Source organism: Daphnia pulex, chromosome 7, assembly GCF_021134715.1.
Source record: "Daphnia pulex isolate KAP4 chromosome 7, ASM2113471v1".
NCBI lineage: Eukaryota > Metazoa > Arthropoda > Branchiopoda > Diplostraca > Daphniidae > Daphnia > Daphnia pulex.
Window position 1 is genome coordinate 5059596 of NC_060023.1, and position 11622 is coordinate 5071217.

At 40.2% G+C, this 11622-nt stretch overlaps 1 protein-coding gene across 1 annotated transcript; it reads left to right on the top strand.

The window, feature by feature from the left end:
- Positions 1 to 2908: 2908 nt before the first annotated feature.
- Positions 2909 to 3736, top strand: LOC124197821 (zinc finger CCCH domain-containing protein 13-like). The gene has a single exon (XM_046593369.1). The coding sequence runs from the start codon at positions 2909 to 2911 to the stop codon at positions 3734 to 3736; it is 828 nt and encodes a 275-aa protein (XP_046449325.1).
- The last annotated feature ends 7886 nt before the right edge of the window (positions 3737 to 11622 follow it).

The window sequence follows — 11622 nt, forward strand, 5'->3', positions numbered from 1 at the left end:
TGAAAAATATTTAATAGCTCTTAAGTTATTCATTGTTAAAGTTCGCAGAAAACAATTTTTTTCCGCTCTGGTTCATATAAATGCCGCAGCATACAGATGGCGTTTTTACGAAACGTGAAACCTGGTGAAACGAAACGAAAAGCCACCTGTATGCGGCGGCTTTTTTATGAACCATAGCGGCAAATAATTTTTTTCTGCGAACTTTAACAATAAATAACTAAAGAGCTATTAAATGTTTTTCAAAACGACTTTTAAATTTAGGAAAATTTATATCTTAACTAATTTTGTACCAAAGATCGAAATTTTAGGACAACTACATGACTAGATTTAATGAGTTTACGGAGGGGGTAACCGTATGATTCGGCCAAAAAAATACGATTCGGCCTGGCCGAATAAAAAACAAAGAATAGTGGCCGCTTTTCTGAGTTTTTTATTCGGCCAAGGCCGAATCGTATGAGTGGAAAAATACATTGAAATATACAATTCGGCCAGTTTTTATGTTTTTTATTCGGCATAAAATGGCGAGTAATTAATTTAAAAATATACTTTTCGGCCAATTGATCAGACTTGGCAACCACTATATTGAAGGAGGGAGAAGGCCGGATTGCCGCCAATAATTCGGTCAATAATAGTAAACAATCTAGTTTGAATTCTACTAATTGCCTTGCATGAACACTCCTAACGTCTATCCATACTTTGAAATGTCTCAGTGCAAGTTAGAATTTGTTGGTGCTGTGGGTCGACGTTGTACAATGGAGCAGTCAAACATCCACGTTTCCAAGAAATTTGCGTCCAAAATGGTCCAATCAGCGTACAGCGTTTTAAAGATGCTGTACGCTGATCGGCCATTTTGGACACAAATTTGATGGCAACGCAGGATGTTAGACTGCACCATTAAGAAAATTAAATGAAAAAAATTAGTTGCTCAAATAAACCTGAAAAGTAAAATGGCTGACAGCCCTATATCTGAATAGCCCTGAACAGCCTTGAATCGTGGGATAACTTTAATACGATTCGGCCAAAAAACTTGGCGAATAATTTTTTTGCCGAATCGTCTCATAAATTTAAGGCCCATGGCCGACATTTTTTTTTTAAATTGGCCGAATCATTCAATTTTTCAACAGGCCGAATCATTCAATTTTTCAACAGGCCGAATCATTCAATTTTTTCAACAGGCTGAATCGTATATCGTCAAAAGATCATTCGGCCTAAAGTTCAAAATTGTTTTTGGCCGAATCGTACTGTATTCACGGAGGGACTATCCGCCATAAGGTCCCTTGTAAACACCTTTTGGTGATTTCATAAAATTTGAGGCATAGTCCCTCACAGTATATTTAATTACTAAAACATCGTTAAAGCTATAACATAAAAAATTGGAACTCTGATCAATAAAAAGACGGGGAACATCTATTAGCTGTAAAAAAAATTATTTTTATTTCTTATGACAATTCTAATACATTTTATAATTTTTAAATTTGTTTTCTATTTTTTTATAGTAAAATCTTTATTTCTGAGGAGGGTTTTTAAAACAAATATAAAATTAGAGTAATAGGCCTAACAAAGCTCATGAAAAACATTTCGTGTTACGATTTGTTCCCGGTAACCCCCCTTTTTCATATCTTGACTCCACTATTAGATGCCCACTTTATTTAGTATTTTTTAAATATGCCACGAAGATAGAGAAGTTCCGAATGTTACCTATGACGAATAAATCTTATAGGTAGGCCACGATATAATAGAGGCAGTAATGGCTCTGATAGAGACTATTCACCTCGCTGCCTTTTTACGAGTCAATTGTTTCTATGTCCGCCATGTTTGTTGTTTTTTTTTGGTTGTCTGTATTGTCTGAAAGTGTTTTTTCCCAATACAAAGTGGATTTTGAGAATCAGTGGTTATTTTTTTAATTTTGTGTGTGTGTCAGTTGTTTGCTACGTATCTTGTTTAGAATGTGTAGCAATTTGTGTCTTCAGATCACATTCTTTGTATAAAAAAAAATGTTTTCCCCTGTTGTTTACTTTTTTCGCGACCGAATCTACAGAGAATTGGCCCGAGGGAAGAAAGGGGAGAAGAGAAAAGTATGGGTCCCCCCTTTTTTCATACTTTCTTTTTCTCCCTTTTCTTCGAGTGGCAGCCCGGGTTGATGACCATTAGACCATCATTATTATATTATTGGAAGATAAAAAATGGTAATAAGTTAATATAGTAATAAGTGTTACTTTAACTTAATCTAAACATGAAGTGCGATGTGGGGTGGCGGGGCGAAGCCTCCGCCGTCATGTGGCATAATTAATTTACTGAGGGACTGTCTGCCATAAGTGCCCTTGTAAACAGCTTTTGGTGACTTGACGAGATGTTAAGCATAGTCCTCAAAATTATTTTGTTATAAGAACATTGTTCATCTAATGCCAAGTAGAAAACTTGGCAGCATGATGAAGAAGACAATTATGAAATGTTTTTAGCCCAAAAATAATTTTATTCCCGTAAATTAATTTGATTATGCTACTTTGCCATTTTAGATTTTATATTGTATTTTGAAATAGTAAATATCACTATTTCCGATGAGAGTTTTGACGGAAGATAACCATTGACGCAACACAGGACAGACACATTTCCTGTAGAAAAAAGCGTTGTGGTCGGTAATCCCCATTTTTCATAACTTGACTCCACTACAGGGGATAATCGTTGGCTATCGGGAGAATTCGGTGTAGGGCCGGTAATATTGTTGACCTCGTTATTGTCATCGTCGTTCTTGTATTCCTCAATTGCACTCAAACGTTCCGTTCCCCTTAAGGGTGTTGACACTGTATTAGCCAGCTCTTTCATAGATGGTGCGATAGCGCACTTTCTTTTCTTATGACATGGGAGGCCCCAGAACCCTCAGACCTGTTTCAGCTTCGGAATAGTGAAGATGTCAATTGGTCCTAACGAGGCCAGAGGCGGAAATGGCATGCGTAGAAGAGCACCGTCTGCCATCCCGTCCTTGGACCCTCGCGCTAATAATTTTTTAGGCGATTTAATTGACGTAGAACAAGTGGGTGAAGTTGAAGTAGAAGACGAAGTGACAGTGCCAAGTGTGTTGTCGGCGGAACGTCGAGCCTATGCAGAGATCGAGAGGATGCGGCAGCAACGGGATATTGAGAGGCAGCAACGTGAGAGGGAGAGGCAGGAAGAAACGGTTCGGCGTCAACGGCAGGAACGCCACCAGCAGCGGGATCGTGATGATCGCCTTCGACGAGAGCAAGAGGAAGCCGACCGTCGCGAACGTAGGAGTCGTTCGAGGGAAGAACGTCGTAACCGCGACGCACGTCCCAGATCCAAGTCCAGGTCCCCTCACCGCTCTAATTCAACCAAACTGGTCCAGACGCCCTTAGTTCCGGTGCCTCCTGTCACAAGAAATGCACTTCCACCGTCGCCGCCGCCGCCGACCGCCGGGCCATCAGAAAGACTTCAGCATCCAAGGAAAGTCCTGGTCTCGAAAAAAGATTCGAGAAACTTCGCCGACTGGCTCAACAAGAGCGTCATGCCTGCCGAACTGAAGGGTTTTGCAGACAACTACCCAATTGAGTTCGAGAAGAAAGAATTCAGCCTGGCTCCTCCACGTCTGGATGACTGGATGACCAGGCGACTAAAAGAGTCCGCCGCCCACAAAGCGTCCGAAGTGGCTGACAAAACGTGGATTTCGGTCCAGCTTAAAGTACTGGACTTGCAGGACCGCTGGTCTATCTCCACCAGTTGACGAAGCAGGGTCACCCGCTGGACATGGAAGGGGTGTCAGAAAACGTTAAAGTGGCTTTGGAGCTAACGGCCGCAGCATCCTACGACATCAATCGTAGAAGACGCAGGAACATCCTCAACCATACCAACCCTCGCTCTGACTACTTGCTGGAGAACCCCAAATTCTTTTCGAGCACACAAACAGTTTCGTCATTGTTTGGCAAACGCTTCCTCGAAGCCATGCTAAAAGAAGCGGACCAAGACGAAAAGCTAAGCCATCGTGGTCCACCAGGTCCAGCCCCAAAAGCAGCTTCAGGCCCGGTAACACGATCAAAATCCGGCAGAGGAGGCAGAGGGATATTTCCATTCGACAACGATCGAAGCGGCGGACGAGGGAGAAGGTATTTACCCACTCAAAATGATTTAATTGTTAGCATGCCCCAACCCCCTCCAGCCTTATTTGGGGGGGAAGACTACATTTTTTTCAGACAAACTGGGGGCGTTCGTCGTCGGACCCCTTGGGTCCTTTCGACCATTTCACATGGCCTTCGAATTGATTTTTTGTCCGTCCCTTTCCAATCCTTCCCCACGTGGATGATACGTATGGCAGAGGAAATGGCAAAGGTTTGCGACGAGGAAGTGGTTAGCTCATTAGTAAAGAAAGCCATTGAGGAGACATCCAATTCAGACGGATTTTTCAGCGCCTTTTTGTAATACCAAAAAAAGCGGGGGGCTATAGGCCCATTGTCAACTTAAAAGCGCTCAACAACTTCGTCGCATACTCCCATTTTAAAATGGAAGGCCTCGACGCAGTCAAGCAGCTTTTAGAACCAGGAGACTTCATGACCAAGAAAGACCTTAAAGACGCTTATTTGTTCATTCCGGTTTAGCACCGGGGGAAGAGCACCAAAAAATTCTCCGTTTTTGTTGGGGGGATAAAAAATTCCAATTCACTTGCCTCCCCTTCGGACTGTCGGCCGCACCAAGGGTATTCACCAAGGTTATGAAGGTAGTCATGGGCCATCTTAGAGAAAAAGGAATCAGGTTGATTATCTACCTTGAAGACATTCTGATTCTGAGCCTTTCCTTTTCGGAAGCGTTAGACCACTGCGCAGTGGTAGTGGAAACGCTGACCTCGCTTGATTTCGTTTAACGAAGCGAAATCAGTCAAGCAACCAGTTCAACGCATAGAAATCTAGGTGTAGTAGTGGATTCCACCAAACTTTCCTTCGCGCTCCCTCAGGAAATAATGAACCAGGTTTAGAAACTCTGCAAAACGGCGCTCGAGAGTAAAGATATCACCTTAAGGAATATCTCTAAAATTTTAGGCAACTTCGCGTGGGCCATTCCATTCCTTTTGCGCAGATGCACTGCAGACAAATTCAAGATTTCCATATACAACAATTGCATAAATGGGACCGAGATTTCTCATAAAAAAATTACACTCCCGGCGGAAGCGCGAAGCAAATTGGATTGGTGGATCAACAACTTGCAAATTGTAAACGAAAAACCTTTTTCCCGACGCTCCCCCCATTCAGAAATTTATTCAGACGCATCACTGTCAGGGTGGGGCGCTATTTGCGACGACGTTTGAACCAGAAGTCCGCGGACCGCGGCAGACAGAAATCGCCACATCAACGAGCCCGAAATCTTGGCCGCTTTTTACGCAGTCAAGTCGTTCGCCGGTAGTTCAGCGAAAATTTCATTCAAAATCTAACTGGATAATAGCACGGCCGTTTGCTATATCAACTCATTCTGTGAGGAACGCAGCATTTCGCTCCAAGCATTTTTTCTTCCGGGGAAACTTAACGTCGAGGCGGACGAAGAGTCGAGAGCGGCGTTCGACAGTAGAGTCTGGATGCTTTGCCGTCGATCCTCCCAGGCAATCTATAACATGTGGGCGACAGACCTTGACTTGTTTTCGGCAAGTTGGAACCACCAGCATGACCGCTTCATTTCTTGGCGGCCTCAACCGGGAGCATGGGCAGTCAATGCCTTTTCGAAGAACTGGGGAGAGTTTAAAGCATACGGCTTCCCCCCTTCTCTATGATCTTTCGTTGCCTGGCCAAAGTGAAAGCAGAAGAAGCAAGACTGCTCTTGATTTGCCCAGTATGGTCCAGCCATATTTGGTTCCCGTCGCTGCTGGAATTAGCGTGCGATACCCCGCGCATCCTCCCACCCAAAACTGATAGTTTGTTTTCAGCCCAGGGCGACTACCATCCACTGGCGGAGAACAGTCAGCTTCTTCTATCCGCCTGGATGTTATCAGGACATGCCTTTCAGACCAAGACTTTCCACCAAAGGTGGTCGACCTTTTGCTGGCAGGAAGCCGTCCAGCCACGAATGCTGCATACCAGGCCGCCTGGCACTCTTGGTCAGATTGGTGTGCTGAACAGCATACCAATCCGGTGTCTAGCTCTTTGAGCTCAGTCCTCTCGTACCTGACTCATCTTTTCGAGATGGGTAAGTCATACAGCACAATTAATCTTCACAGATCAATGCTGTAGATTACCTTAGGGCCAATCGAACACTTCCAAGTAGGTTCACATCCGCTAGTTGTCAAAATTTTAAGATGCACCTATAATTTAAACCCTCCTAAACCTAAATATAGCTTTACATGGGACCCTAATGTCGTGTTAGATTTCGTTAAGGCGGATGGTGAAAACGAATAACTCCACCTCAGTAGGTTGTCGGCCAAACTGACCATGTTAATAGCGCTTACTTCCCTGCTGCGTGTATCCGAAATCGCGGCGATTGAGAGGAGCTCCGTTCGATTCGACGATGGAGCCGCAATTCTTTTTTTTTTCGAAGCCAAGAAAAACCCAACACCAAGGCCCGCTTTCCTCAATAAAGATCCCTCGATGCCCGGACAAAATAGTTAATTTAGTTAAATTTCGATGTGAAAATGTAAAGTTTTCATTTCTCAGTTATTTTCCCTTTGTTCCCCCTCCCGTAGTTGCCAGTTTTCCAAATACCAAGTCTTAAAAAAGGTCATAGAGAAAGCCTGTCTTTTTTCTCCCCCTGCCCCTTACATTTAAAATCTCGGTATTTGGAAAAACCGGCAACTACGGGAGGGGGATCAAAGAGAAAATAACAGAGAAATGAAAACTTTACAGTGTTTCTTTCCAACCTGTTTTTAAATAAGGTTGACCCACTTATTTGGGTTTTCCCAATATGCTTTTTTCATACTAAGAGAGTATAATTCAACTACTTAATAACTACTTAATAACGCTACTTAATAATGTTTTAAGTACAGTACCTACACAAAGTTTGGAAACACGGCGAGTGTTTCCGCGCTTCTAACACGGCGGCTTACGGCCAAAGTGTCTCCCTTTTTTGCGCGATAACTCACGTTTGAGGTATCGCATAGCAAATTTAAAAAAATCTTCTTGGTGAGGAAAGAATTTCCTTTCACCATGATTTTTTGTAGATTTTAGTGAATTGAAGTTTATCCCCAAAAGACTAGATATAAAGTTTGGAAACATCGGCGCGCTCGCCATATGTTTCCAAGCTAAAGTGTATGCTAGTTAAAAAATCATAAAAAATTGAAATTAATCAATTATGACTTGAAACTTGCACTAGAAAAATACCCGAGAAGGTTAGGTCATAATTGAACTTTGCCGTTTTAGAAATCCCTGACTTTTCTGTCAAATCATTACAGAATGAGGTCTGCACGGTTAAAAAAAACACAACTTCTAATGATGTCTAGTCATAGAATTTAAAATAAAGCTTGATTTCCTCTAGTCTTTGGTATGTGTGTGATGCCAACTCATTTGCAAAATTTTACCCAAATACATAATCTTTAATTTGTTTTAAAAAAACGGTTTAAAACACATGAACTTCAATCCTTCGTGTACATCAGAATGAGTTTTACTCTCAGGGATAACCCTGGATTTTCTTCGAATTAAGTAGGCAAAATTTTCCCTTTAATAAAGTTTATAAATATTTAAATTCCATTTTCTTATTACAAATTACCTGTAATAAAATGTATGGTAATACCATCGTTTCTTTGAATGAAGCTGAAATTAGGTTAAATAGCATTTCTTTTTCCTCAAAAAGGGATTTACACAATCTGTTTGGTCCAAGAATATTCATGCACCGATGCATCGGAATAAGGGGAAATAATTTTTAAAAAGATGGGCGGTTGTCATGGCGGCTGATTGAAGCGATGTGCCAGTGGTTTTACGTCTGTTCTTCTAAATACATGTATGATTAGAAATTTGAAGATTTTAAGTTTAAAAAATGGTTGATAACGGTAATTTAAAAAAAAAAAATTTGTGTAGTTACGTTTTGTCTACGGGGTTTAATATGAAAACTCTTTCAGAGGAAAATATTTGCATGGTGGTATACATCAGTCTGGTCAGCACATGCATGTAGGTGAGACCGGGGCTATGTGGGACACTTTTTTTCTTTACGCTGCCAATTTTTTAAATAGAAGAATTAAGTTGAAATAAAAGTATAGGAGTGATTCCCATGCATATCTGTACATTAGGTTATTTTTTAATATTTTTTTCGTAAAACTATGTAATAGTTATTTAATTAAATGTAAAGAGGAAAAAATGAAGAAAAAAAATTTTTAGGGTTAAACGGAACAGAGCCAGGGGCAAAACAAAACACCATTTGTCTCTGCAACGGATGGATTAAATTTATTGAAAGACGCACTAGTGAAAAGGAAATTCATTTCTCTTTCAGAATTACTGTAATTTTATTCATTCTATTTAGTATAAATTGAGATACAATAAAAAAATTAAAGATGTCTTTCTTTCGATCTTTTTGGGTCGTTTACCTGGCAACAGATGGCTGTACCATTTAACCCGGACCCAAACAACATCAAATAAACTAAATTATCAAATACTTAGAAACATATTTTTTATAAAATAAAAATGCTATCTTTAACTATAAAGAAAACCCATTCAAATAGCTTTTTGGGTTTCATAAAAATATTTATAAAAGTATAAAAAAAATTGAAAAAAAACATCATTTAAAATACGCTGTATTTATTTCATAATTTTTAAACAAATTGCACCCATCAAAACTGCCCTGTACATTTTAACCCTGTGTCCCACATAGCCCTGGTCTCCCCTACTGTACCACCAATTTTATATATTTATTTTCGTGCACTTGGACTCAATTAATAAAATGTGATGCTTGTAGAGTTTAAAAAAGGTCAACAAGTATACATGTTTCTGTATTTCATTTGTACAGATATCTACTGACATCTTCTTTTGTTACAGTCTTTGCCTTTCCTGCTTACTTTGTAATAAGGCTCATCATACACGTTTCCATCCGTTACACCATTTGTACAACCACAAGTAGAAGTGACATCTCACGTTCCAGATACACACAACTTAAAAGTGAAATATCCGAAATTATGTAAACTGTAAAATTTTGGGAGATTTGTTTAATGCAAATTTATAATACCTGTAGCATAACTAGGTAATGTATAAAAATGACATCATTTATATTATGGTATTTTGATTTTAATATGGTAAGCCTAGGGTGTTTCATATTTGACGAATATTTTTGTTTTTTTACGAACTTTTGTATTGGGGTACAAACAAATTTTTACCAAGTTTAAGGTCCCCAAAAACATTTTTAACCCCCCCCCCTCGAAAAAAACCAGAAAAAAGTGTCTAAAATGGGCTAAATTTTTGTTTTTCTCACAATCAAGCCAAAATTCCGCAGCGAAGAGAAGACAAATGATGAAACATCGTGCCTTCCATGTGTTCACCAAGTTTCAACACTCCACCATTATTTTTAACCCCCCCCCTTTAACTGAAGAAGTAATCCCCTCCATGCCTTCAGGATACTGTCCGAAATTGCGCTAGGCGTCAGTGACTCTGCGACTCTATCCCATTTGGCTAGTCTGTAGTCAGTCTTTCCACGTGGTGTTACACGAGTTCTTCAACGAGTGTGAACATGTCTAAGAACACGAGAAGATCAACGCGGTGTAGTGATGATTTGGTTGCTTGGTGAGGGACTTAGTAATAGTCTATTCATTAAAGATTTCTATTCATACGGCGTGAAAACAAGAACATGGTGACCCGCGAAGCATTTAAACAAATATTTGAAGAACTAAAAGAAATTTGGCAGAGAGCATATCTCCCAATGAAAGCTGAGAACAAAAGTTTAGACCAACTAATGTCTGGTCAATTCTGAGAAAAATTGAATTATCTCGGCGAGAAAAACCAGCCACCATTAAAATCAAAAAGATACAAAGACTGGCAAGAAGATTATAGTTTTCTTTTAGGGCAAAGGCAATCCCCACAGGTTTTTACATTTATGGAGCAGACAGACTTATGGTTGAAAAGGAGAAGAGATTAAATAAGCGACAACCACGACTCTCTAATACAGCAGTAAAAGCTATTTCAGAAAACGTGAATCTTGACGAGTCCAAAGAAGAATCAACTTCAAGCGAAATTGATTGCGAATCAACAACAAGCGATACCGCTAGTTCAAATCCCGATGCAAATTTCCGCCCGTTGTCTTCTTATTCAAGACCAAGATCAGTGACACTTGAAATGAACACCAACTTAATAGCAAAACAAACTGGAACAGTAGCTTTGAGTCGTGGTTTAAGCATAAGAGACCATGTTTCCATGCAAGCTTCCTTCGTGAAAGCAGGTGGTGGTAACGTCAACGACTTCGTCATGTCAGTCTCAACAACCTGGCGTCATAAACAAAAGAATCTTAAAGAAATTTATGACAACATAGGAGATGAATGGATGAAAATCAAGCCTAAGTTCTCTGTAATTCACTTTGATTCAAAGTTGATCAAGTAAGATTATTATTGTAAATGTTGCTGAGTCGTGATGCAGATTGATTTTTTTAAAATATATATCTCAGTGGTGTAGTCGATGATCGAATCGCAGTGTTAATTAGCGGATTCCTACTTCTGACACCCAAGCTTTTGGCCATTCCAAGTATTCCAGATTCAACGGGAGATTCACAAAACAAAGCGGTAGTGACATTGATGGAAGACTGGGAAGTAATTGATTCTGTCGTTGCTATGTGTTTCGATACTACAGCCAGTAACACTGGCAGGTGGAAAGGTAGTGTTGCTCTAATAAAACGCAGACTTAATCACCCCATTATGTGGCTCGCATGCAGACATCATGTCTATGAGCTTCACATTAAGCACGTCGCTGAGTCAATTATGGGAAAACGAAATAGTCCGTCTGAAGGATTGTTTCGTAACTTTCAAAAAGAATGGGACCAACTTGATCAAAGTATTGAAGGGCTTTCGCTATTTGATTACACAGGAATAAGCGAGGACAGTAAAAAACAAGCAGAATATATCCTATCATGGGGAATGAAATGACTACAAAAAAATACTTTCCCCAGAGAAGATTATCGAGAGCTTTTGGAACTGACCATTTTTTATCTATGCGGATCTACCTCACGGAAATTCAAGTTGAGGAAACCAGGAGCACATCACCATGCCCGATGTGCGGCATATGCCATATACTTCTTAAAAGTTGAACTGATGTCTGAAAGATTTTCTCTTGAATAGAACGAGCGAAATCAATCAAAAAGAATGGCTCAATTTATTGCCCTATTTCACTCAGAGGCCTTCCTGTGAGGTCGATTAAGTTCACTATCACCAGCACAAGATCTTAAATATTTACGGTTAATGCAACGTTACAAAGAAAAGGACAAAGAAGTTGCTGACGCGGCCATCAATTCTATTTTCAACCACCTTTGGTACCTTACTCAAGAGGTAGTCATTTTTTCGATTTTTGACGCTGAATTACCAACCAATTTACGCCAGGATATAGTAAAGCAGTTGCTGTCTTTCCCGCGTCTAAATCCCTTCATAACGGGAAAGCCCAAATTCCCCATCAACGCACTTAACAGAGAAGAACCCATCAATATATCATCTGCTTTAGTTTCCTGTGTCGGTGAATG

Coding starts and splice junctions, on each gene's coding strand:
- LOC124197821 (XM_046593369.1), top strand. CDS start 2,909: ATGTCAATTGGTCCTAACGAGGCCAGAGGCGGAAATGGCATGCGTAGA.